Source organism: Cyprinus carpio, chromosome B23 (assembly GCF_018340385.1).
Source record: "Cyprinus carpio isolate SPL01 chromosome B23, ASM1834038v1, whole genome shotgun sequence".
In the NCBI taxonomy this organism is placed as follows: domain Eukaryota; kingdom Metazoa; phylum Chordata; class Actinopteri; order Cypriniformes; family Cyprinidae; genus Cyprinus; species Cyprinus carpio.
This window is the reverse complement of record NC_056619.1, coordinates 20,028,228-20,056,120: the sequence shown is the minus strand read 5'-3', so window position 1 is coordinate 20,056,120 and position 27,893 is coordinate 20,028,228. Positions and strand designations below refer to the sequence as shown.

The window sequence follows — 27,893 nt, the reverse complement described above, 5'->3', positions numbered from 1 at the left end:
TAAATGATACTTGATGTTTTTTTGTGCAGGGTTACAGTCGTATGTTACTTGTTATGAAAACGAATGTAATTTATATATCGGATTTGGAGTAATATTTTTTTAATTGCAGTATGATACTGCAGTTATTGATTATAATAAAATGTCAAATACAAGTGTCTAGCTAGTTGAAAATTGCTAGTAAAACCAAAATTAAGATTTAATTTGAAATTAATTATGTGCTAATAGTTTTGTCAGTGCAAAAAATTGTATATTGCATGATATTTTACTTCCTTCAAGACTTTGGACTGTGATTGACAAAAATATAATGCATCATCTCCAAGATCTAGAGTCATTATTGCATTGGAGTGAATGTGAATTGGTGACTTTTGACAAACATTTGTAATAACCTGGAGATAAACCTCCAAATATACAACCCAGCAGACAAAAATAGAAACATGAAACATTGAAAGACATACTACAACACAGATTGTCAAAATTCAAAATAGCTTTTATTCTAAATTTTGTTTTATACTTAAGGTTTAGTATAAAAAAAGTTAAGTGCACCACATTTTCATTGGAGACCATTTTGTCATGTAGCAAACTAGGAAGGACCTCGGTTCCTTGATGCTGCAGTGTGCATCCATTCTAACCCATCACTATATATATATATATATATATATATATATATATATATATATATCTCAAAAGGGTTCCCTGAACTGTAGTGCCCACATAGACGTATACCATCCATGACTGTCATGGTTTTGAGGCTCAAGATAAGCAGTGTATCCGCTACATTGCATACACAAACACACGGTGCCACATGCCATGATAAAATGCTGTGCTAAGTAGAAATGAATATTGAGTTCTGAAGGCTTTGCCCCCATGTTTTTTTTTTTGTTTTTTTTTTGCCTTCTGTTATTTTCCTAGCAAAGTAGGAATTAATGAAATGGGATTAAATAAGGAATGGCATAAAGTTAGGTTAGGAAACTACCAGGTCAGAAGCCTACGTCACAGAAAATTATAGAAATGGTGCTAAGGCAATGCCAGCATACTTGGCATGTTTTTGTTTTTTACATCAGAAACATTTCTTTCCTTTATTTGCAGAGAGAAAATCTACCTGAATGGTCTTTTTTTTATTCAAATGGGCAAAACCTTTAGAACGGTATTGCAGTGTCGGATACCCAGTGATGCACCTGATACATGTAAAGCCTAAAAATGAGCCCCATTTGCCAGGCTAGCATAAAATTTCCTATATTTTAAAATTCAGTCAGAAAATATATATGGTATAGTGACCAAAAATAATTTGATATCAGTGAATTTATGGAGAATAAACCTAAGTAAGCATTTAGAAGCATTTCACCTCTGTGCTTTCTAGCAAAATAAGCAGCATTTTAGATTTACAGTCACATCTAATAGAGATAACTGCTACAGAACTTAAGCATGTAGTGTCGAAGAGGAAATGGCTGCTTTTAAAGACCATTCTATCACTGCTGGGAGTAGAAATGAAGATTTAGCAATTAAATAAATTAGAAGAGCAGAAAGCAGTGGAGACAACTGCTGGTGTAACTCAGTGCATTCTGTGAGGTTTTCCTTTTTTGATAGGTATTTTTCTAAATCACATTAGAGACGAGAGAGAGCAAAACTTTAATCCCTTGAGAAACATTTACAAATAAACACCACAATTTCTCAGCCGTTGTATTTGCTGCTACGTATTACCGCACTGCTTTGAAAAATCATCAATGCAGCACCAATTATAACTGACTCTATTCGTATTTAAACGCATATGTACAAAAGAAATCTGCAAAAACATTTCAGAATTGGTTGACAGTGCACATAAATTAATCCTGTAGTACTCCTAAAAAATTTAACAATGAAAAGTCTTTATTAAGAACAAAACTACTGAAAAGTACATGCAGAAACATCAAGATGCAACTAGGAAACATTTATATATTTTTAAAACACAACCCCTAGAAAATGCAGTCACAGCAGTGGTGTGCTCTGCCCGGAAAGCAAACACCATTATCTAAATATGATATGTTTATTTCAGTATGAATCTGTGTGCAGATGTACTATGACAGAAGACTTACAAAAAGCTAAAAGCTTTTAGTGCATTCTAGTCCAGATCTTTGGTACAAGCAGCTCCCCACACACATACAAAAAAAAAGCTTGATGTGCCAAATCGTTTAAAATACTGAAATTAAGTTGTCTCTTGATTAAGCCCTGACCTCTGTAAACAATTTTACCTTTGTGGAAAACGATACAGATTTTGTGTAGAAGCACATATAGCTGGAACACACATAACACACGCTAAACTAAGTGAAACGGCTATATGTACAGCTCTGGGTATCCGACATTGGAGGGAAAATATTGGGAAAAAACTAAATCCTACTTTTCTGAATCAGTTTAGTTAATCTTCTTCTCTCTCTCTTTTACTGCATTTAGGTTCATTCATATGTAAATTCCTTTGCTTTTAAATAATGGTGCGGTTTTGGCACCTGATATTTATATAAGCTTGCCCAAAGGTACGATACGCCGCCGTTGTTTGAATTTGTAAACACATCTTTCTCTTTGATTAAGAGTGCTTAAATCTGCATTTTACATATTTGACAAGACCTTAATAATATGAATGAAAGGCGTAGTTAAGCATACTATTCAAAGAGAAAGTTTCAAGTGCATAGCTACTTTACACAGATGGTCAAACTGACTCTTGGCAGTTCTCTTGGCATGATCTCTGGCTCAAGAAAACAACCAAAAACTAGAAAATGTACTGTAAGAATGAAGTTGTAAGAGTCAGTAAAGGTAAAAATGACCTGGTCTTCACCTTCAAAGTTGTTTACTCTCTAAATTAGCCAACCGATAATTATGGTAGATGACAAATGATCACTAGAAGTTCCAACTTACAATTACCATGCGCTTTTTAATTGTGAATACGCAATAATTGTGTTATACATTATGTAATTGCGATATTACACAATTATATCAACAGCAGCGTATTGTACCTTGAGTAAGGGGCTCTAAAATATTACATTCCATTAGATTAAATCAGTATTGTGGCTTAGCCAAGCAGCCCCAAAGGAGGCAGGGGTGGGAGAACAGGTAAAGGGAACCAGGGAGAAGGAAGGAGGGTTTCGGTCCAGGCCCAGGGGGTGCTCACTGTTACCAGATGGTGTAACCGCCGTTGGAGCCACCCATGAAAAAGTTGCCCTTACGTTGTGTCATCATCACATTTGCACCTTGCATGGCTGCCATCTGAGCCGCGTTAGGGAGGTGTCCAGGAGGTGGAGGCTTGAATGTGAAGACAAATATGCAAATCAAATACATTTCATCAGCTACGTATTCAGGAACATCTATGCCAAGAGTTTTGTGAACTGACATATTGTGAGTTTTTTTTTTTTTATTATTGTGTAAACATGTTTAGTGCAACCTCCTACTTCTGTTTTCTCAAAATAATTCTCACAAAAAAAGTCTTACAGGTTTACAGCTGACTTTGTTGAAAACTTTTTTTTTTCTCAAAATGAAGGAAATAATCTAAAAATCCTAAATTTCTTAACATATTATGATGACATGGTTAAATACATCAAATACATAATAAACATATACATAAAATGTTTTGTCCCACATCTCAATAAATCTAATCAGAATAGGTCCTGCAACATCAACTGAATTTGCTTAAAGGAATAACCTTTAATCCAAAAAATAAAATTTGGTGAAAATGTATTCACTATCAGGCCATCCAAGATATATAAATAGTTTCTTCATTGAAAAAGAATTGCAGAAATTTAGAATTTCATCACATCTCAGAATGAGAGTTCAAACAGCTGATAAAAGATTAACAGGCCATCAATTAACAAAAAAAAAAATCCATCTCCTGTTGTCCTCTCATCAAAATCCACAGAACTATTTTTGCTTGTAAACTGTGTTTGATTTGTGCATATTTCTCTCCTGATTCAGACAAGTTAAAATATCTTGATGGATTTGTTTCTTACAAACACACAGCTTTTCACTTCACAAGACATTAATTGATGGACTGGGGTCATGTGGATTATTGTAATGGATTAATCACCCTCATTGTGACAGCACCCATTCACTGCAGAAGATCCATTAGTGGGCAAGTGATATAAAGCCATTTTTTTTTTTCAATTCTGTTCTGATAATGATACAAACTCATCTACATCTTGGATGGCCTGAGAGGGAGTTGATTTTTAGCAAAAAAAAAAATTGGGGTGAACTATTCCCTTAATTGTAGGCTGCTAAATGTATAGTACTTCCTGGATATTTATTGGGAATACTCACAGGAATGGAAGTACTGGTGCCAGGGCCAAAGCGAGCTCCAGCATCAAATCCGCCTTCCACCATGACGGTGGAACCAGTGGGGTAGACAGGCCCCATCGGATAATATGCCATTGGGACATTAGGGGCCATGGCCCCCATTGGCACAGTCTGAGCATGCATGGGCATGTACATCTGAGTACCAGGGTAAGCTGAGGTCATTTGGGGCATCTGTCCATGGGCTTGGGGAGGAGCCATATACCTGGCCTGATAAACCTGCGAGGGGGAAACATTCCAAAATTTTAAACTAAATTATTGTAACCATTTTTTTGTATGGAATAAACACAATTTATTTAAAAACTTTTTTTTTTTTTAATTAGCGGCACTCAAAGCCATTCTAAAATGCAGTTAAACACAAATCTGCAACTCTATAATAGCCTAAAGTTATAGGTAATGAAATTAACATTTTATCGAACAGTGATATATATAAGGGTTTTTATTAAGATTTTAAAACAAACAGCCTCTTCTGACTTATTGCTTCATTTTACTTTATTAATTTGTTATAAATCTATCATAACAGATAGAATACCTCTTTCCACTGGGAGTTTTCATTCCTAAAACTGCCTTTGTCTGAGTGGTGGCACTTGCATCACAACAGATGATACATCAAGCGCATTTTCCAAAGATTCATGTTCTCAAAAGAATCTTTAGCATGCAGTCTTGAGTAATGAAACATATATTTTTGAAAATACTTTTGAAGTGCTTCCAAAACAAGTTTTTTGTTTTTTAGCACTAGTATATATAGTATATAGTACTAGTATAGTACATACATATATACTATATATATGTACTGGTTACCTCAGAGTATGGAGGAGGGGCATCTGGATATGGAGACACCTGAGGAGGGACTTGCATAGCAGGCGGATAAACGGGTGCTGTGCTCTGCTGAGGGTAAACAGATTGTGGATATGAACCTGCATGGAGGAAAAAAAGACAATGGTTAAAATGGTTAGTGTTTGGTTAATGGTTTAAAATGAATCACAACAGAATCTTAAGTTGATTTACTTTAAATATTTTGGTTTTGTACTAAAGATATTAACCAAGAGAAACCATTCATTAAACCAGAGTAGACAGGCTTGACTTGAAATGTGGATTCAATTTTTAAAAATTGAAATACATTGCCAAAAATATAATAATAATAATAATTTTGAAGTGACCCAGTCATGTTTTTAAAAGGTTTTGTGATATTGACCAGAACTGATTATTGACAAATGACTTGCTATAAGAAATATGGATGTGGAAACGTATTACAATAAATGACATTAAGCCACACACAAACAAACAAGAAACAAAATGGCCAGTCTTCGCTGACAGCTAAATTACAAAAGGAAATTAAGACAAACGGTTCTTGAATAAATACCAAACAGTATACTGATGAACCGCATTTAAATAAGATTAATTAAATGATTAAATTGATGCTGTGAGCGTCTCGCTTTCTTAATGAGGTCACCTTTCCGATCACGTCACCGCGCTGTAGCAGCCAAGCTAGTCACCCTTTACCCGTTTTCAATCCAAAACATTACCCAGCCCGCTACAAAAAGACACTACCGCGTTAAATATTACAGTGTCCGTCAGGAGAAAGTCGATGAGAGATGTTTTTGGCACATAATCAATAAGAGTTCAGTACGTAAAGTCGTTTGTTATGTAAGTCAGTTGTGCTGGCTAACTCCATTGGTAGTTGCTAGGAAGCGGCTAAGCAAAATAGCAGAAGCGCGGAGGTGATCGCGTATTTACCTTTGTTGTTCATTGTTCTTCACTGTAGATAATATATACTAGGGGACGAGAATTTCAACAGACCGAATTCTGCGTTTATATGACTATAAATATAAGGTTTACTCAAAGTTCCTCGTCTTTTTTTTACTCGTTACTTCCTTGTTTTCGTCGGGCTACGCTTTGAGTATATTTGTGTTGGGAGGAGCTACGTCACGCACGCGTCAGTTTCTGAACGCCACTCCCTGTTAAAGAGAAACTCATGACTCCTTTTATCGCAAAAACGAAAGTCTCTGTGAGCCCGCTTTATACTGTGAAAATAAACGTTATTGTATAGATCATAAAATTATAGAATATATATTGAACTTGACGTATTTATGTGTAAAATATTTGTGTTTGTAGGTAGGGCAGGTGTCACAGATGAAATCTGGCACAAAGGATACTTTATCTCTGTAATTACAGGAGTTTGAGTCAAAAGTCCAGTTATACGATTATGCATTTTCTCAGTTTTAAAAAGCCTAGTTCAGTGCCTCCCAAACCTGTCCTGGAGGCCCCCCTGCCCTGCACTTTTTGTAGGTCTCCCTTATCTAACACACCTGATTCCACTCATCAGCATTAGTTGATACTGCGAGAACTAAACTGGGTGTGTCTGATTAGGGAGACATACAAAATGTGCCGGGCAGGGGGTCCTCCAGGACAGGTTTGGGAAGCACTAGTTCAAAAAGCACTTAATATTTCTGTAATAAAACTACACTAGCAAACATGCAGACAAGGTCGATTTTAACTAAAATTTTGGACTGTGATTTCAGGTTAGGAGTACTTCTAATAAATGTCAGATCAGGGCAAGGTTTCACATGCCGTTTCATGTCACAATTTAATATTCCATTAATTGCAGGTTGCTTCATTGTGACATCTTGCCCCAAATACTGTAGCTTGACAACATCCCCTGCTATTACTTAAGTGTTGACAGTTTGGTATTTTGTGTATATGCTGAATTATTTATTGTCTATTGGCTTCAATATTTGATGTGAATATTTTTATATTTTACTTTCCCAGTAACATTATTATTATTGAGATCAGCATGTAATATAAATTCCTTCTACTCAAAGGGTTAGATAGTATGGAACGATTCTGCACACTTGATGAACCTAAAGTAATATTGTATAATTAGGCCCTGGGAAGTATGCCAAGCAGAGCAGAGGTTTCATTAAGACTGTTTAATTTAATTGCAATATTCAAGCCAATATATTACATATCAGACTTTGAATAGGAATGATGATCCAAATTTTGTTTTGCACCTGTGTGACTAAATTAAACTTCATTTATGTATTTTTATGGCTAGGCCCGCAGGCTCCTTAGGCAGTATAAAGATGCATTTAGTACATCTAAAATAGAACTTCTCTGTATTAGTTGGGGTCTGTATACTGCATGTGAACCTAATTACAGATTCGTCTGTATTCAGCAATCCCAGTACTCCTTTGAGCTCCATGGCAATATGCTGCTAATGCATGCAAATGGAAGTGTTTGCCAGCTGGCTTGATAACAGAGGAGAGACACAGAGTGTGTATAGAGACACGGTGTCTCTTTCATAAGCCAGTTCATTATAAAAATGTTAATATGTCTTGTAAATCACATATAAGAATATGCATCAATATGCATTTAATGAAAAAGGACATGAGCAAAGAACATCTAATTTTGAAATGGTGTGCATGACACTTTCACAAAAAAAACATGCAATTATCACAATTGAGATTCAAATAACAATGCAACAGATGCATTTGTCTGCAGTGCTCTAAATTGATCGTCTCTCAGGAACAATCAGAGGGAAAACTGTGCTTGAAGATTAAACTGCTTTTTTCTCTATCATTCTATTTTTTTATTTATTTTAGTATTCCTTATTTGTAAGTCACTTTGGATAAAAGCACATGCTTAAGGAATACCGTTTTGTAAGTGCTGACATGCCATGTTTTAATAATCGCATTTAACATTTTAATTGCCCCTTTTGTTCTGTTTATTAATATTTTACATGGAATCATAATGTGCCTGTATGTTTTCATTTACTGTGTTAGACTCAAGAGGTACAAGGACACAGAGGTAGAAGGACATGAATATCAACATTTTAAATTCTTTAAAAAAAAAAAAATTTTTTTTTGTTATTTTGAAGTAACACAGCAATAGTAGTAGTCACGATTACACTAATTATTATGTCATAATTTTTATAAGTGATAATAATAAATTGATTATTGACTAATCATTGACTAATCATTATTAATATTAGAATTTGTGCATAACCTCACAATGTAGCAAATATTACAGTTGGATTCAAAGGTTTGAATAGTGCAGTGAACAACTTAATTGTCTATTTTGTTCTGTTTATCTGTATATTTTACAGATCACCTATATGATTTTCTTTAAAAGTTAAAAACTTTAAAAAACTGCACGAGTAGAATGACATGAATATTAATATTTTAAATACTTATACTTTTTATTCACATCATTGTTTTTGGATAAAAACAACAACATAATAATAATCACATTATCACATTAAAGACACAAAAAAATCATGAAAAAATAATTATTTTTGCTGCCATTATTATATTATATCATTAATATATTTTGATAAACAATACTAATTCATACAAAATAAATGGATCTCTTTATTAATATTAGTAATTTTACTGTGAAAGCATAACCTGACACTGTAGCAATATTGCAGTCTGAATCAAGTGCAGTGAACTGTCCCTTTAAGACGGCCATCGCTCCCGTTCTGTCGAGCCAGCGCCATTTTTTCAATGCAAGACTCGGCCTGCATAAATTATGTTCATGACGTAGTGCAAAAGAGCAAATTTGTGTTAATTTTTCGCCACTTTTCTGCAGATAAGGGTTTACCTTGGCTATTAAGGTGCACTTGCTTCACCAGCACGACAGATAACGGAGAGACGTCATTAAATATTTAGTTAAAAAGAGGACCAGCGCTTTCTCGAGCCTCCTTATCAATGCAAATAGCTCTTTTGTGTGCATTCGTAGCGCGCGTCGGAAGCTGTGAGATGAATTTTTAATTATGCATGTTTGAAACAAACTGTGGCAAAGCTCGCCGAAGGAGGAGAAATAAAGAAAATATCCCACCTTTCAGCGGGTAAGTCGTGAATATGATCACAGCTTGCACGTTATTTTTTGCACAACGCAATACGAGGTCTCGGACTCGAAATGAGTTTTTGGTTAATATGCAATGGTCTTAATTAGCATAATTTATATATTTATGATAAGGAGAAAGGAAATACATCAAATGCCGTCCCGAGTCGTGGCATATTGGCATGCGAGGAGTGTGATCAGCAGATGAAGTGTGTGTCCCGCGAGGAGAGTTTTTATTATTTCATTGTGAATGTGTTGTTGGGAGGGCTGCACTAGTACCTCACAGGCCTGCTTGATGTGGAAGTGCGCAAGGCTTACATAATGCTCTATTGTTTTTAGGATAATTACATGCGCACATTTTTAATGCAAGACATGCATCTTAAATTGCACTTGCACAGTGAAGACATTCGAACATGCTCGGTCGAGTTTTATTTAGATATAATGTGCCGAATTCTTAAGAACTGCGATTACGTTCTTCCAGTTACTTGGATTCTCAGGTTTTAAGTTGACAACCTTGAGAGCTGGCGTCATAGACGTGACGTCACACTCATCACTAAGTCATGATTATCTGCTCAGTGCCATGCAAAGATTTACCATGGTATTCATAGTTCCTGCCAAAACACTATAGTATTTACAATACTTAATGTTATTACTGTAAAAGAATAATACATGTGATATGTAATGTTATTGAAAATGCAGAAGCTGTCCTTTTGTTGTTGTTTTGTGACAGTGATGTGTTATAGCAGAAAGTTTACCATGGTGAATTTTTGTAAGGGTTTGCTGCTAGTCACAATGATTTTTTTACATTAGAAATAAACTTGATATTCATTTTGTGATTACCTTGTGAAACAACTAAAGGTGAAGGACTCTACTGTAGTGTGTGTGTGTGTGTGTGTGTGTGTTTTGAAAACTATAAAAGGATCCTTGTTTGTAAATTTACTTGTTACACTTAGTGCAACTAAATCACATAGCAGTTTCTACCTTAATAACATTTAAATCAACATTTTTTTATTCTATTTTATGAAGTGGTTCTGATTAGAATTAGATATTAATATTAATATTATTTTTTTACCTTTATAACCTAATACTGTATTTAAATCATATTTTTCTTCCATATTGTGAAGTATTTCAAATTGAAATGGGATATGTATGTGATTTTTTTTTTTTTTTTTTTTTTTTTTTTTTTAAGTGCAACAACTTCTGACAATTATCTTATTAAAACCAAAAAATACTTCACAATATGGAAGACAAAATTAATATTTACATTAAAAAAAGTGATTTAGTGCAACTAAATTTGAAATTTTTTACTTTTGATTTATTTAAAATGATAATTCTCTTTTATATTGTGAAGTATTTGAAATGGGATATTTGTCAGATTTAGCTGCACTAAATCGCATATTTTTTTAAAAAAGTTTTTGCCTTTAAAACTTAACTTTTGAAATGTTTCTTGCATATTTTCAAGTATTTCTCATTGAAATGGGATCTTTGTCAGATTTATTTGCACTGAATCGTGTATATATATATATATATATATGTATGTGTATGTATGTGTGTGTGTGTGTGTGTGTGTATTTTTTTTTTACCTTTAAAACGTAATAGGCCTATTAAAATGATTTTTCTTCCACACTGTAAAGCATTGCTGATTGAAATAGAATATTTGTTGGATTTAGCTGCACTAAATCACATACTTTTTTACCTTTGTAAGTTATAATAGAGAGAGAGAGAGAGAGAGAGAGGGATTTATTGGCCGAGAGACAACTATTTAAAGAATCTGGAATCGCCTTTAAAGTTGTCCAAATGAAGTTCTTAGCAAAGCATATTACTAATCAAAAATTACGTTTTGATATATTTACTGTAGGAAATTTACAAAATATCTTTATGGAACATGATCTTTACTTAATATGCTAATGATTTTTGGCATAAAAGAAAAATCAATAATTTGACCCATACAATGTTTTTTTTTGGCTATTGCTACAAATATACACCACAGACAATCAATAATACTCTTTTACACAACTTCAACATTTGAGCTTTCTTTCAGTTGCTTATAAACACATATATGGCTAAACCCATATGCCACTGTAATCAGCACATACTGGGCTACAGTAATATACAAGCAGCATGTATGTACATGATTGTTCACACAATAAAGCAAATTTTAAACAACTTAAATAAAAAAATAAAAAACATAAATAACCATAATTACAACATAAAACACATACAGAAAATTTTGTTTACAATAGTTTTGAAAACTGAATCTTGTAGCCTTGAGTTTTTGCCTTAAAATGATGTGAAAATCATCTTGTTCAATCATTCACAGAAAACAATATATTCATTTAAATTTTCTAAGTCATTTTTGGTAAGGAACAGCTGTGTGCGAGGAGGCAAGAATGATCTTGAATAATAGTGTGATTCACACCTGAGAAGACAAAGGCCCGCATAATGAGCTGCACAGTGAGCCTGTCAGTCAGGTGTGTGACTGAGAGGGAATTGCTACAAGAAAGAATGTGAGGACAAAAGAAATGAACATATATGTTTTGTTTGTAGTTTATTTAGAATATATTATATAATGTATATAACTCTCACAGAATAACTTGAGATTCACTTGCAAGTGCAGTTACACAGTTTATTAGGAACAACACGAGTCAAGATGTCATGGGTGCAATATCCAAAACAGCGACAGGAAACTTGAACGCAGGGAAACAGGAGACGGCAGAAACTGCACAAGAAAACCAATGAACGTGAGCAACACAACACAATGATCAGACAAAGATAGAGCAATCATGGTGACAGTAATATATATGTATGTGTATTATATAATATTTTTAACAAGTGTCTTAATATATATATATATATATATATATATATATATATATATATATATATATATATATATATATATATATATATATATATATATATATATATATATATATATATAAAATATTTTTAACAAGTGTCTTAAGCTTACCAAGCCTGCATTTATTTGATCCAAAGTACAGCAAAACAATATGATTTTGAAATATTTTTACTATTTAAAATAACTGTTTTCTATTTTAATATATTATAAAATGTAATTTATTCCGGTGATTTCAAAGCTGAATTTTAAGCATAATTACTCCAGTCTTCAGTGTCACATGATCCTTCAGAAATCATTCAGATATTCTGATTTGCTGCTCAAAAACATTATTATTGTTGTTGTTGTTGTTGAAAACAGCTGAGTAGAATTTTTCAGGTTTCTTTGATGAATAGAATGTTCAGAAGAACAGCATTTATCTGAAAAAGAAATCTTTTGTAACATTATAAATGTCTTTATCTATCATCACTTTTGATCTATGTAAAGCATCCTTGCTACATAATAGTCTTAATAGTCTTAATTTCTTAACCCCCCCCCCCCCCCCAATATGCTGTCAAACAAGTCCTGATTAAAGGTTTTTGTTTACATAACATATATATATATATATATATATATATATATATATATATATATATATATATATATATATATATATATATATATATATATATATATATATATATATAATATGTATGTGTGTGTATATTTAATATGTATATTTATGTATTTATATTCTTATATTTTTATATTATATATAAATATTTATGTAAACATTTTTCTTAAATATATACATTTAAGAATAGACATGTCAAGCTTTCTATAGATATATTTCTCACTGAGTTTGTTCATTTTAGTGACGCGTTTCTAAAAGCAATTCGCAGAGATAGTGAAGATTGAGAGTGCATCCTGTTTATTTTCTTTATTTTACAAAACCACAAAGTTTTGTTGATTATGGTGAGCATACAAAAATAAAAGTAAACCCTTTACAGATTCAATTGATATATTACTTTTATGTGTCCAATTAAAAGTGACAAAGCATTTTAGGGTGCATTCACACTTGTCATGTTTGGTTCGATTAAAATGAACCCTGGTGCGATTGCTCTGTTTGTGCGGTTCGTTTGAGTAAGTGTGAACACTGCCATCTGAACCCTGGTGTGCACCAAACAAGCGGACCGAGACCACTAAAAAGAAAGGTCTCGGTCTGCTACCAAATGAACTCTGGTGCAGTTCGCATAATATGAACGCAACACGGACCAAATACTTCTAAACGTTCAAAAATGCCAGTGTGAACACTAAGCGGACCAGGACCAAATGTATCACTTTTCTTTTTGGTACGGACCAAATGAACCAATCGAACCAAACTACAAGTGTGAACACACCCTTAAGTTATTTTCTCTGTCATCTGAAAAATATGCAAATGCTCCCGCTGGTGTCTTTGCTGACCCCAGGCGGTTAAATAATGTAGGATGGGACTTCCTACAATTAAATTAGATAAAATTATCTAGTGCTATCAGGAATTTTTATTGACCAGCTTCTTTGTCTCAGGTGTACTGTGGAGCTGGTAACATCCCCTTCACCCACTATGCAGAATCAGTGATCTCCTCAGAGCTTAGACTTCATCATGGACACTGAAGATCTCCCTGCAAACAATGCGGCACTCACCGTCAATGAACAGGTATTCCTGAGTCAAGTCATAATTCCCATTTGATTCTCGCTACTTGCATGAAGTGTTACCAAAACACAGATGTACCTTAACATTTCATCACATGTCCAGCCTCATGTCCCACATGTGTGAGTGTTCAATCTATGTTCACAGCACAAGCAATTCTCTTTTGGTGGTGAGGTGTTTGCAGAAAGCATTGCTTATGCCGGTTTTTGGGCAGACGCTCTCATTTGTTTACTGTACTCATGTCACTTGTGTCCTTGTTGGGTTGGTTCTTTGTGTCATAACGTGTGCTTGGCATCTCTGTCCTCTTTAGCCATTCACTGTCTGACTGCAGAAGTGTTTTCTCAGCTTTTAGGTTCCTGCACTTTGAAATTCCCAGCACAAGACAACCAGGTATGCACCTTCTCCTGCGTCTGTACTGCTCTCTGTGCTGCGCTGAGTTGAGCTTTCCTCTCTGCCTGAGCCCTGCATTTTCACTTGTGATGTTTCTCTGATCTTGACTGGAACATGATCGAGAAATCTTCTTAATAAAAAGCTTAATAAAAATCAGACATTAAGCTGAGCAAAAGCTTCAAAACTGCATCATGCTATATTATAATTCGCTACCATTTAAAAGTTGCATTTGTTTGATACAGTAAAAACAGTAATAGTCAAATATTTAAAAATTTAAATACAATTTCAATTTAAAATAGCTGCTTTCTATTTTAACTTTTAAAATTAGTGCTGTCAATAGATAATTTTTTTCCCCCTGAAATTAATCATGATTAATCCCACCTAACATTAAAGTTAAATATACTTTTATATTGCAATAATTTCACATTTAATCTTTAAATGAATGTAGAAACAACATAAAGACAGTATATTTTTAATATTTGTTTAATGGCATCTTTTTTATGACTGAAGGCGATTATCACTAATACCAATACTACTGAAGTCTCTAAGAAATTGTTCTTTTTTCCTAATATTTAACCATTGACTATAACCATTCAACATTACAGTAACATTGAGAGCTATCAATTTCAACATTTATTAGAATTTTTTTTTTAAATAACTTCTAATTTAAGTGAACTCAAAACAATCTTAACATAAACCCATTATAATAAATGTACTATTTACCTGTGCACTTCAGCAAGTAGGAAATATACAGAAATTTAATAAAGTGATCAAACACTAAATTTTAAATTAAATATAGATGAATCCTTAAAGCTAAAAAAAGTTATTGATTTCCTCATTTTTCTTTTGTTCTTTGATTAACAGACATCACAGCAGCTGGGCTAATAGGTTATTTGGCTGCTGTTACTTTAAGAGCTGAACGTGACGCAGATCTGACACGCATGCTCAGTTTCATTTGTGCTTTAATATGAAATGATACAGACTACAGCGCACACTGCCATATTTGTACATTCAACTGAAGAGCATGCACTATGAGCACAGTATAATGCCTGACAGGACAGGAAAATTAGTTTTTACTGACATATGGCCTGACAACATCTCATCTGACCACCGTTCACTGTTCTACTGAAGCCCCTCGTCACCTGTACGGTTTCAGCGCTTGTTTGACTAGCACCTGTCATTGAAGTTGGAGTGCGTGTCTGAAAAGTCTCCCATTTGATGTGGTCGTAAAGGCATTCTGCGTCTAAATAAATGCAATTCTTGAGTAGGGTGGCCAAAGTCTAGCTCTGCTCCTGCGTTAAATATTTTAAACACTGTTAAACTGGAAAAATGAATTGCCTGCATTAACGCACTAATTTTGACAGCACTATTTGAATGGTAATTTATTCCTGTGACGCAAAGCTAAATATTCAGCAAGCATCATTACTCCTGTCTTCAGTGTCACATGATCCTTCAGAAATCATTCTAATATGCTGATTTGCGGTTTAAGAAACATTTCTTAAGATGTTTAAAACAGTGCTGCTTCATATTTTTGTGGAAACCATCTGCTGGTGCTATTACTTACCTAACTGGCTTTTTTTTTTAACTATTGAGCCTCTTGTACAGCTGTTTAATGCATATGAAGCATATGTGCCAAATAGGGCTGGGTGATATTGCAAAAAAAAAAAAAATCAGTATATTAAGAATAATAAAGGTTTGTTTGTATGCACTAGTATAACACAGCATAGTAAAGAAATGCAATATTTACCAACCTACATCTATAATGTTTTTTACCAAAATATTGTAATACGTAAAAATGTGCATGGATGTTCTTCCATGTTGTTTTTTGAGTAATGCTACAAAATAATGAGTCTTTTGAATTAAAATGGACAGTTTGAAATGAACTACAAAAATTAAAACATCCGCTCAAATTTTCAAATTTTTTTTTTTTTGTCTTGGATTAATAGTGACACTTAGTGGTGTGAATGTAGCATCATGCAAAAGTTTTCAATTAACAATTACAGATGTTCTATTCACACCCAGCCATGGCTTGTTTATTCTATGAGCAATTGTGTTCATTAACAGGAGGGTTAAGTGAATGGTCATGTGATCTCAACATGGCAGCCCCAATAAGACGACCTGTTGCAAGTCAGATAAAACCGCTTTTATTAGGCTAATGATATGAGTCTTTTTCTCAAGTGAGTGTATGCTATTTTATATTATTATTATTATTATTATTATTATTATTATTATTATTAATAATAATAATAATAATAATAATAATAATAATAATAATAATAATTAATATACTTTAATTCTCAAAACATTTTTTAATCTGGGTAAAAATGGCTGTGTGCACCTTTAACAACCAAATAAAAATCACAATAAATTCACTGCCTTTATTTAATATACACCCCACTCTAGCTGCAAAAGTTTCATGCTCTTTTGCTCAGCAAATGTCACCAATAATTTAATTAAATGTCTGAGAGATCAGAATATACACACAGGTGTAAACTCCATAACAGACCATGGCTCATTTTCATCTTGTCAACACTGCCCCTCATTACCCCGAACAGGAGAGCATTTATAACCAGTTCCTAACACCCTTTCTTCCAGGTCATTGTCATGTCAGGACAGGAGACCATCCGTGTGCTGGAAGTGGAGGTGGATACAGCCTTGTCCTCTTCAGGGGCTGATGGGAAGGTGGAGTCAGGGGGCGAGGAGGCTGCTGTTCAGACCCTGGATGTAGCTGAGGAGGCTCTATTGGACAGTCCAGTAACCACAAGCACTACCACAGCTGGTGAGACTAATGAAATTGACCGATGTAAATAGCCACATTAGTTTGGTCTCACATCAACCCATTATTCAAAGCCACCACCATCAAAGAGGCATTTATTGTCATAATTGTAAAAAAAATGCATGGCTTGAATGAGACATCATTGATTATGTTTCCTATGCATGGAAATATCAGGGCAGTTTTTTTTTTTATGGTTTCAGCAAATCTACCTCTCTTTGCATGTAGTGACTGTGGAGGTCTCAGAACCTGCAGTACAGACCGAGGTCTCCAAAGCCCCCATCAGTGTGCCTCTGGCCCAGCCACAGACCAGCGTGCCCATCACTGTCCAGGCCTGCCCACAGGTGAACTCCAATTTCCTTTTTTTGCCATTTTAAATATAAGGGGCCCCTTGCAGTGCCATTTTCGCCTCAAGTTCTTGATCATTTCTGACTCTGGTCTTCATATCTGAATGAACTCAAGGATGTTCATATCATGACATTTTCTAATTTTATAATTAACATTTACAAGTGATCCACTAAGCATTATGTAGTGCAAAAATGTTAATATAATAATAAATAAATACTGAAATAAATAATGATGTCTATGGTAGCAGTCAAATCATCTTTTGAAAGCAATTTTCGCTTCAAATTGCCGCTTCAAATAACATTTATTGATTACAATATTGATAACATTGTTTTGCCACTAGGTGGCGACTTAGACTGCTCAATTTATTTGTGATTGAATCGTTCATTCAAAAGGTTTGTTTAAAAATACTGATTCATTCAGTAATGGAACAAGTGAAGTATTTATGATTGAATCATGCATTCAAACATTTTTTTTAATATTTTGTCAAATTCCATGTTATTTTGCTTAGTTCAGAATCGTGAGAGAATCATGATCTGTATTTGATTATCATGTTTCTCAGTTTATCCAGAATCGTGCAGCTTTAGTAAGGGGTACCTAGTTCTGTAAAGGTTAAAAACACCTGCTTTAAATGAATTAATTTATAATTTTGGTAACACTCCCAATTTAGCAAATAAAGTGTAAATCAGTGTTGTTTTATTATTTATATACCATTATAGTATTTATTAATAATTATCCATCTTTATTTGACCCTCTAACTCTAGCACTCTCTATTCTAATTCTATTTAAAAAAAAATAATTGTCCCTTTTTTACTAACTGCTTATTTAAAAAAAAAAAAAAAAAAAAAAAAACTAACACTAGCTTCTCTAATCTTTTTGTATTCTATCTATTTTCTTTTTATTTATTATACAATTAACAAAAGCCAAAAGGCCTCTAACACTAGCTTGCTCTATTCTTTTTCTATTCCATCTGTTGTCTTTTTAATGACTTGTCTTTTTAAAAAACCTTGCTATGTGTACTGCGTTAAGCTTGTGTATCATTGCTCTTTTGTTGATTTTGATTGCTTCCATTGTTCTCATTTGTAAGTCGCTTTGGATAAAAGCATCTGCTAAATGACTAAATATAAATGTAATATTTTAAATTAGCTATTATTTCTTCAGTGTATATTGTGTTTTTTTTTTTTTTAAATAGTTTTTTATTTATTTATTTATGTTTAATGCATTTTTATTTAGCTTTTTGTTTTTGTTTTAGTAATTTTTATTTCAGCTTAAAGGTCTTTTAAAAACTTGAGTCACAATTCTTGTTGGAAATTTTCACACATTAAAAATATATACAACCTCACGTTGTGTCATTCACGTTTACACACTGCCTCTGAAACATTCGTCCTTCATAAAATAAATTGGATCAGGTTCAGTTTTCTGTATTTTTGCATCCATTTTGATAGGAAAGGATAATGAATACGAAAAAAAAACTAAAATGACTAATGTCGATTTAAAAAAAAAAAAAAAAAATTTATAAGCATCAGTATCTTTTATCTTTTGTAACCATTTAGACTTGTCTTAAGGCTGTAATTTACATTTTTAACAAGGTATCACACACTAGCCAACTTTGTAAATGGTTACAAAAGATAAAAGATGCTGATGCTTAAAAAAAAAAAAAAAAAAAAAAATCGTCATTTTAGTTTTTTTCTTATTCATTATCCTTTCCTATCAAAATGCTTGCAACGAATGAACCTGATCCAATTTATGTAACATTAACCAACAAATGTAAAATTAATTTTCAATTTTAAATTATTTTTTTTTTTCCATCTAATGTTTGTTTAATATTATTTCAGTTTTTCTATTAACAAATCTGATTGATAACAGTTTTAAAAGGTTACTCCACCTCAAAAAAAATATATTTTGGACGAAAACAGGGAGGCTTGAGACTGTCCCATAGACTGCCAAGTAAGTAACACTGTCAAGGTCCAGGAAAGTATGAAAAGCATAGTCAGAGTAGTCCATCTGCCATCAGTGATTCAACCGTAATGTTATGAAATGACGAGAATACTTTTTGTACACGAAGAAAATAATAGCAACTTTATTCAACAATTCCTCTCCTCTGTGTCTCTCCAAATCAGTGTAGCACCATTTTGGCAAATCTGAGCAGTTCGCAGGCGGTGTACGCTCTTCTGTCTCAGCTGCACCACAAGGATATGTTTTTTGTGTATTTACGATTTGGTTTGAAAGAAAACGGCGCAGCTGACACAGAAGAGCATACGCCGCCTGCGAACTGCTCAGATTTGCCAAAATGGTGCTACACTGATTTGGAGAGAGACAAAGAAGTTCATAATATTACGGTTGAATCACTGATGGCAGATGGACTATTCTGACGATGCTTTTCATACTTCAGTTATTTATTTGAGTGTTACGTACTTGCCAGTCTATGGGACAGTCACAAGCCTCCTGGTTTTCATCCAAAATATCTTAAATTGTGTTCCAAAGACGAACTAAGCTTTTACGCGTTTGGAACGACATGGAGGTAAGAGAATAAGGACAAAATTTTCATTTTTGGATGGAGTATCCCTTTAAGTGACTATAATAACATTGGTGCAGAATGTCAGAAAAATACCTATAATGTCAAAACATTTGAAAAACCTTTCTCAAAATAATTAAATCTATATGCCATTATCCTGCCAGGTCCTGACTCAGGATGGTTTGGCCTCTCTGATGACTGGCATGCTTGCCCAGCAGGGTTCTCTGGGTCAGCCCCTGCTCATACCTCTGAGTATGGCTGGATCTGTGGGGGGTCAGGGGGGTCTGGCAGTGCTCACCTTACCCACCGCCACTGTCGCCACCCTCCCTGGTCTCGCTGCAGCCAGCCCTGCTGGAGGACTGCTGAAGCTGCCATTTGCAGGACTGCAAGGTATGGTGCTCATGCAAGTTTTGCATCCTGACCCTGCACAAAATTCTGATGCCATGGAATTCAATTTAAAATACATGGATTAAGGGCAGCGTTTTGTTTATATGAAATGGTGACTTGTTCAGGCCAGTCAGTAGTTTAAAATAATGAACATTACAAGGTGTTTTACTGAGCAGACAATCTCAGAAAAACGATTTCTTTTTGACTGTTACAACAGCTTGTTTTTCTTTTCCAGCTGCTACTGTGTTGAACTCTGTCCAGACGCAGCTGCAGTCACCTGCGCAGGCAGTCCTGCAGCCCCAGGTGTCTGCTCTGCAGCCTGTGCAGACCGCACCAGCCACCACTGCATCTGTTGTTCAGAAGGTGTCAGAGCCCAGTGCCTCGGTCGCCACACTTCAGACTGCAGGCCTGTCCATCAGCCCTGCTATTGTGAGTAGGGAACACTTCTGTTGTGGATAGAAACATGTAATTGGGTTCAGTTGTATCATATATGTGGAAAATTGTATTTTGAAATGGAAATGTGCAATATATTGGGACAAAATGGGGTGCTAACCTATTTTAAAAATGTATTGGCTAGTATTGGATATTCAAGAGGTAGTTTCTTGAAGACTGCTTTCATATCAACAATATTCATGTTAAAAAATAGTTTTGGATTTTAGAATTTAATTTTTATTTATTTTTTAATAGATTTTAACTTTTTATAGATTTTCACTATTTATATTAAACAACAAACACCCTCACACACCTTTAAGTAATTGATAGGTTCGTTGGAAAAAAGACCAAAAAAGGCCCAACTTCAAAACAAAGCACATTTTGTTTATTTAGTTAGTTAGTCAAAAGTTGAGTAAAGTTTTAGAGCCAGATTTACTAAACGGCAAATTAGTGTTAGTGCGCAATTGCATAAAAGTGCCGATGGGAGGGGAAAATTCTGCGGGTGATTTACTGACAATGCGCACATTAAAAAACACAGGCGCAGGTAGAAAAATAAATGTCCACGCCTTTTCAGCGCTAATTCTTCACTGTGCGTCTTTAGTAAATCCTGACAGTAATATTTATCGCCATAAGATAGTTTATGCTGGCGCAAGCTGTAAGTAAATCTGGCCCTTAGTATTCCAGGGCTTCATTACTTAAAATTAGATTTGAATTTTTCTAAGATTTGTTTAAATCTTATTTCTGAGAAGATTGACTGTAGTTTCTATAGACAATAATAATAATTGTTGTTTTTATTATTATTATTATTAATAGTTATTATTATTATACTTTATATATTTTTATTATTATTATTATTAGAGTAGTTTTAGTTATTCGTTATACATTTATTGTTTTATAGTTTTTTTTTTTTTTTTTTTTTTAGATGTATATAAGGAAAAAAAAAAAAAAGAAACAAGCAAAGATACATTTCATAAATCATATGCACACTAGATAGAAAGTTTATGGAAATACACTAAAATCTTAAACTTAAGCTCACCTAAAACACTCTCTTGCTGCTTTACAAGTAATGGCATTTTCTTTCAGGAAATGCATCTAGTCTTGAATTACTAAAGATAATTTCATAATGAATTAAATCTAATCAGGAGTGTTTTTCCCCCTTCAGATTAGTGCAGCTTCTCTGGGAGCTCAGCCTCAGTTCATCAGCTCTCTCACTACAACTCCCATCATCACCAGTGCCATGTCTAATGTTGCAGGACTCACAGGTCAACTCATTACCAATGCACAGGGCCAGGTTAGTATTACATTTAAATGTATTTGTTCATTTAATAGACATATTTTTCCTAAGGTAAAGCCTTCTCACACAATTTTTACATACCTGTGTTTCAGGTAATTGGAACACTTCCCCTGCTGGTCAACCCTGCATCACTGGCTGGAGCTGCTCAAGGCCTGCAGCTCCAGACTGTGTCCCCACAGCTGCTCCTCAATGCCCAGGGCCAGATCATTGCTACAATAGGAAACGGTCCAACAGCTGCTGTCCCGTCTGCCGCCTCTGTCCTCCCCAAAGCCTCTGTGCCCCTGACACTCACCAAGACCAGCACACCGGTACGGAAGTGCCACCCACTGTGACTCTTCATTAGTCTGTAAACACACTTTTAAGGATAAATATATCTTTCTTTTATATGCATAACACCCAAGAAGACCTTAGCAACTGCTTGGCATCCATCCAGCAATGCCATTTAAAATGCCAACGTAGGATCCAAAATGTGTTTCCAAAAATGTATGCATACATACAATTAACCCCAGTTTCTAGCTGAAATGAACACAAGTTGCATTAAAATACCAACAACTTTAATTATGATTACAGGACCATATTATTGATTAATAAAGACTTATTTTCTCACTTAACCTTTTAACACCACTCAGCAGACGTTTCATTTCTGAACTGGCATGATACATACAACAAGCAGTGTAATAAAATGTTAAAAAGATAAAACTGAACAAGCTTTTAACGCCACTCACAGAATGAAATATTTGTGAAATGATTGTCATATTTGGTAATGGACTGTGATTCGTTCTCTAGGGTCCTGTCGGGAAAGTGGCTCCATCTAAAGTCATTATTGCTCCCCAGCCGCAAATGGTTAAATCAGTCACATCCCTCACCGGTGCCATCGCCTGTGGAGACATGCCTACGGTGGGGCAGCTTGTCAGCAGTAGGTTTATGCTTTTCTAGTACTTTACTGTTTATGTAATGTTTGCAGTATTGCTTTGACAACCTTCTTCAGTCACGTAATTGAATGGGAGCTATTCTGTAAGGTGTGTTTAGATCAGATTTCAGTTTTGAAGATTGATGCTTCAGTGACTCGTGGGTAAATTACTCATGTTGTTTATGATCTGGAGAGAATCCAAAGTCCTAATTCAATTTTTATTTTCATTAGAACCACAGTCTGCTGTGAATGAAGAAGAGGCCATTAATCTGGAGGAGATCCGAGAGTTTGCCAAGAATTTTAAGATTCGAAGGCTCTCCCTGGGGCTGACACAGACTCAAGTGGGCCAGGCTCTCACCGCTACGGAGGGTCCCGCCTACAGTCAGTCAGCCATCTGCAGGTTATTCTCTTTTCTATCATTTCTTTGTTTCTGTCTTTCTTTACTAGTCTTAACAGGACTGATTGGACCACTCCCACTCCATTTAGGTTGTGTAAATTGTGGCATTAAAGAAAGAAAAAAGTAACTAGTGACACATAAGGCTCTTCTTTGTATGCAGCATTTTTGTCATGAAGCATAGTTTATACAAAGCTTATTTATTAGGGGTGTAACGGTAAGCAAGAATTGATGGTTTAGTGCATACCGTAGTTTTGAAGTCACGGTCCTGTACTTTTTTGGTAGTGTGAGGTGTGGGGGCATACATTTCTGAACAGTCAACAAATTGTGGTTTTAAAATATATTGTCTTTAAATATAATTAGAATTAAATTTCTCAACTAATGTTGTAAACTGTATAGGGAACCCTATTATTTGCGCACTTAGCTTACAACTAACAATAGAGGCCAAATTATTACATTAAATTGACCATTTTTTTAGTTATAATAACCAATACTCAAATAAAAAATTGTATGTGAACAAGTTTTAAGGACTTACAGTTTTAAGTCTAAATCTACTTACAAAAAAAATAACCATTTACACAGTCCCTGTCATAACTTGTTTTCATGACATTTATTTAAACGTACATTTAGACATTACTAATAGGTTAAGTAAAATATAATTAACTTATAGGCTGGAGTAGTGCATATATTTAGTGAAATGCTCTCCTCTAGACTTAATTTTAACTAATGAGCTGTGGACATGGAATGACTCAATTACAGCAATTACAGAGGACATGAGATGTTTATTTTATGGTAATTAGTAGTAAAGAGGAAGGGATGATCACATTCACTCACACTCCTCGTTTACATTTAAACTAGGGCTGGATAAAAAAATATAGATTTCTTGATTTTAATCAATTCTCATTTTTATGAAATGATATTGATTCTTAAATCCCAAGAATTTATTAATCTAGCCTGTTTTCAGTCAATCGCAATAAGCTTTGTGCTTTGTTAGTTTTGATAGGAAACAAAGACTCTGATTTCAAATTCTGTCCATTTTTATTACAATATTCAAATAATAAATGCAGATTTGGTGCCGTTTAATGTGGAGTGACAGATCGCTGTAGCTCCTGAGTTCAAGAGGAGAGGAAGCACGAAGCGCATGTGATCTCATTGTCTCCTTCGCTTTAATACCAGCTTCAGCACAAAATAAACATGAATGAACATCCAAAGGTGTGTTAAAAGAAAGAGTACAACTTACCGAAACCCATATCTTGTCGCATGTAATCAGTGTTTCAGCCGCGGAAAGACGTCAATATAACCGCTAGTTAACAATGTCATTTAACGTCACATTTACGTCAGCTAGAAAAATTAACTCGAGAGATGAGCATTTTGCTAAATATATGCACCATAAAACATATTCATTATAAGTTTTACTGTTCTTCAATGTTTAATTTTATATTTGAATAAATCATTATTCAAAGGACGAATTAGAGTAGAAATATAATTATGTAATTGTAGTATTTTAAAAACTTCACTGACTGTAATTTAAGTCTTTGTATATAATTGTTAATTTTAACATTTAATAATGTAGTACCAACTGACTCTTATATAAGAGTCATATATATATATATATATATATAAAGCAATCTGTCACACTACATCACAGAGGGTCAAAACAGAATTTATTGTTTGAATCTCCTGTTAAAATGGATAGAATTTGAAATATAAGACTTTGTTTCTTATTGAAAGTAACAAAACGCAAAGCTTATATCAATTATTGGATGGGATGCGCGTTATAATGTCTAGTGAATTTTTATTCACGCATCAACTGAAACAGCATAGCCTAAAAGATAGATTTTAGGATTGAAGAGTTGATATTGTTTCATCAAAATGGAGATGTATAAAATGAGGAGTTAAAACAATGTTGTATTTGTTCGGTACACATGCATGACACAACATCTGTACTGAAAATTTTCAGTATTAAAGGGATAGTTCACCCAAAAATGAAAATTTGATGTTTATTTGCTTACCCCCAGGGCATCCAATATGTAGGGGACTTTGTTTCTTCAGTAGAACACAGACCAAGATTTTTAACACAAACCGTTGCAGTCTATCAGTCTTATAATGTAAGTGGATGGGAATCACGGCTAAAACATACAATAAAACTAAAAAAAAAACATACACGAACAAAACCAAATTAAACCCTGTGGCTCGTGACGATACAGTGATGTGTAAAGACACAAAAGATCAGTCTGTGCAAGAAATTGAACAGTATTTATATTGTTTTTTTTTTACCTCTGACTGATGCAATGTCTGAACTGTTAGAACTCTCCTGAGCGCGTTCTCAGCAGCAGGTGCATGAGGCATTTTCTTCTTCTTGCTTTATGGTGGATGGCAGACTTACAAGTGCATTACCGCCACCTATCTCCAAGTGGACCATTGACATTCCTAATTGAGATTGTAGATAGCGTGTATATAGACCTTCCAGAGAGGCACACTCTGTGTCTTGTGTGTGTGTATATATATATATATATATATATATATATATATATATATATATATATATATATATATATATATATATATATATATATATATATATATATATATATATATATATATATATATATATAATCAATCATGCATGTCCATTTAATGTCTTACATACACATATTACTCTCCATTATCTTGTGTTCTTCTTTTTTCAAGATTTGAGAAGCTTGACATCACTCCTAAAAGTGCCCAGAAGTTGAAACCCGTGCTGGAGCGCTGGCTGGCAGAGGCTGAGCTCTATAATCAGAAAGGTCAGCAGAACTTGATAGAGTTTGTGGGCGGAGAGCCCTCCAAGAAGCGCAAGCGGAGAACCAGCTTCACACCGCAGGCCATCGAGGTCCTCAACACTTACTTTGAGAAAAACTCCCTTCCCACTGGCCAGGAGATTACAGAGATCGCCAAGGAGCTGAATTACGACCGAGAGGTGGTTCGGGTCTGGTTTTGTAACCGTCGACAGACTCTGAAAAACACTAGCAAGATCAACGTGTTTCAGGTCTAGTAGGGCTATGGTACGTCTCTTAAGAGTGCAGCAGAAAAACTTCTTGGACGTTGACGTATTGGTGCTAGTTGCAAAACGACTGACTTGCTGTTGTGATGAAGCCAGCGGCACTCAAATTGTGTACGGTCCTAGAATAGTACCACACATACTCTTTCTGTTGGTTTTTTTGTTTCCGTTATGCTGCATGCAAGTGTGACTTTTTGCCGTGCCACCACAATTTCCAATCCTAAAAATGGTTTCTGAGCTATTTAAAATATGGAAGAAGCTATGAAATCCTGTAGTTGCTCTTTTTATGGATGAAAAGAAGCACTTCATTAACACAAAAAAGAAAATCTCTAAAATATTCTCCTTCATTTAGTGTTGTTTTTTTGCACAACTAAAGTTGACCGTTAAAAATTGCTTTTTGCTGTAGCAATAACAGCTATGGCTTTTTACTACATATAGTACATCTAGAAGGTTTTTTAATCATTTTTTAGTTTAGTTTCCATGAGTGAAGTGGTTCCCCGTCTTTGTGCTTAAATAACCTACTGTAGATGTGTTTTGGTCAATGGACAATCATAGTACTCTGAATCAGAAAGCATGCCCTGCTTTTACGTGGCTAAATCCAATTAATCCATTTCAACTGTCATCGTAATTTCATATTCAGAAACGTCTGTCTGTTGATTCGAATAGGAAACTGTAACTGTATCAGAGATTATGATGACTGATGTAGAATATGTCCTTTGGATTTTACTGTTACTGTTTTTGCCATAATCAGTCTAGCAAAGCAGATCTTAATATCAGGAGATGCTATTGAAGAGACTTGCATCTATATCTATATGGGGCACTTAAGAAACATATGCTGAACGTTTGTTTTAATGTTGATCGATGAGCCGTCAAACAAGTGTTAAAGGATATTACTAATATAAAGGCAGTTCTTCATTTATGAATTTGGATTGTGCTCTCGTTTGTATTCTGTCGCAGCAATATTCACAGGTCATATGAACATTTCCCCATTTAGTAAAACAGTCCAGGCAGAAGTGTGTTGTAACATGTTTCACATGTTTGTTCTAAGCATAAAGCTATATTGTTCTTATGGACTTTCAGTATTTATCTAATGGATTATCTTGATTGGTACAATACCATACATTTACATTTTAATGTTGTGAAGAAGGAACGATATTAGACATAGTGTTTTAACTAATGGTATACGTAGACTAAACATGAAAAAGCAGCATCTGTTCAACAGTTTAATCTGCACAGAGCTTATCGATTTTAAAATGGGGCATAAATGCATTTACAGAATATAAACCGTTGTATGGTACTCCATTAACTATATTTATTTTGTATCAATTGTAATGTTTGGTATTACCTTGTTATTTGAATAAATTAACACTAAACAGACTTGTTGTATTTGACTTGAAAATCTCGGTAAGTACCATTTGCTATCTTTCCAGTCATGATTATATTCATTATACTCATAGACTACAAAGGAAGTTAACTAACTAATTCTCAGAACACATAAGTAACCTGTAGACATCAAAGTATGTGGATGAAGTTAATTATAAATGACAACTTGAAGGTGATATGTTGCAAGGAATGTTTTGTAGGCCTTAGGTTTTGGTTTTGGGTCTTTAGTTTTACTATTGGGACATTATAGCAGGGCCTTTACCACCATAATGCTAATATCAAAAAATCTATATGGGTTTTTTCAAAATCAAGTCATGCTAAATGTGTTCAAAATGAATTTTCCTAACAAAT

The 27,893-nt window shown here is 34.3% G+C and overlaps 2 protein-coding genes and 1 long non-coding RNA gene across 7 annotated transcripts; 1 reads left to right on the top strand and 2 right to left on the bottom strand.

The window, feature by feature from the left end:
• Positions 1-466: 466 nt before the first annotated feature.
• LOC122141910 lies at positions 467-12,638 on the bottom strand. Its single transcript, XR_006158183.1, has 2 exons — positions 12,602-12,638; positions 467-679 (listed from the first exon to the last, which is right to left on the bottom strand). It is a non-coding gene; the product is annotated as an uncharacterized LOC122141910 (long non-coding RNA).
• Positions 1,846-6,224, bottom strand: dazap2 (DAZ associated protein 2). The gene is made up of 4 exons (XM_042750605.1): positions 6,046-6,224; positions 5,110-5,225; positions 4,276-4,527; positions 1,846-3,267 (listed from the first exon to the last, which is right to left on the bottom strand). The coding sequence occupies exons 1-4, from the start codon at positions 6,056-6,058 to the stop codon at positions 3,139-3,141; spliced, it is 510 nt and encodes a 169-aa protein (XP_042606539.1). The 5' UTR covers positions 6,059-6,224; the 3' UTR covers positions 1,846-3,138.
• Positions 5,132-27,537, top strand: pou6f1 (POU class 6 homeobox 1). 5 transcript variants are annotated; one of them, XM_042750602.1, is made up of 12 exons: positions 5,132-5,259; positions 13,556-13,685; positions 14,025-14,069; positions 16,665-16,848; positions 17,071-17,186; positions 19,867-20,092; positions 20,325-20,518; positions 21,684-21,812; positions 21,908-22,123; positions 22,602-22,731; positions 22,957-23,125; positions 25,811-27,537. In XM_042750602.1, the coding sequence occupies exons 2-12, from the start codon at positions 13,632-13,634 to the stop codon at positions 26,151-26,153; spliced, it is 1,806 nt and encodes a 601-aa protein (XP_042606536.1). In that variant the 5' UTR covers positions 5,132-5,259; positions 13,556-13,631; the 3' UTR covers positions 26,154-27,537. The 5 variants fall into 5 exon arrangements, with proteins under 5 accessions (XP_042606536.1, XP_042606534.1, XP_042606537.1 ...); XM_042750600.1 differs by lacking the exon at positions 5,132-5,259 and adding an exon at positions 8,800-9,157; XM_042750601.1 differs by lacking the exon at positions 5,132-5,259 and adding an exon at positions 11,730-11,894.
• The last annotated feature ends 356 nt before the right edge of the window (positions 27,538-27,893 follow it).

What these genes read in the sequence shown, in the direction of transcription:
- dazap2 (XM_042750605.1), bottom strand. An exon ending in CCCCTCCTCCATACTCTGAG is followed by an intron (nt 4,528 to 5,109) that starts GTAACCAGTACA and finishes TCCCCCTCGCAG; the next exon opens with GTTTATCAGGCCAGGTATAT. An exon ending in GCACCAGTACTTCCATTCCT is followed by an intron (nt 3,268 to 4,275) that starts GTGAGTATTCCC and finishes TTCACATTCAAG; the next exon opens with CCTCCACCTCCTGGACACCT.
- pou6f1 (XM_042750602.1), top strand. Translation starts at nt 13,632, where the DNA reads ATGGACACTGAAGATCTCCCTGCAAACAATGCGGCACTCACCGTCAAT. An exon ending in CACAAGCACTACCACAGCTG is followed by an intron (nt 16,849 to 17,070) that starts GTGAGACTAATG and finishes CTTTGCATGTAG; the next exon opens with TGACTGTGGAGGTCTCAGAA. An exon ending in CTGTCCAGGCCTGCCCACAG is followed by an intron (nt 17,187 to 19,866) that starts GTGAACTCCAAT and finishes TTATCCTGCCAG; the next exon opens with GTCCTGACTCAGGATGGTTT.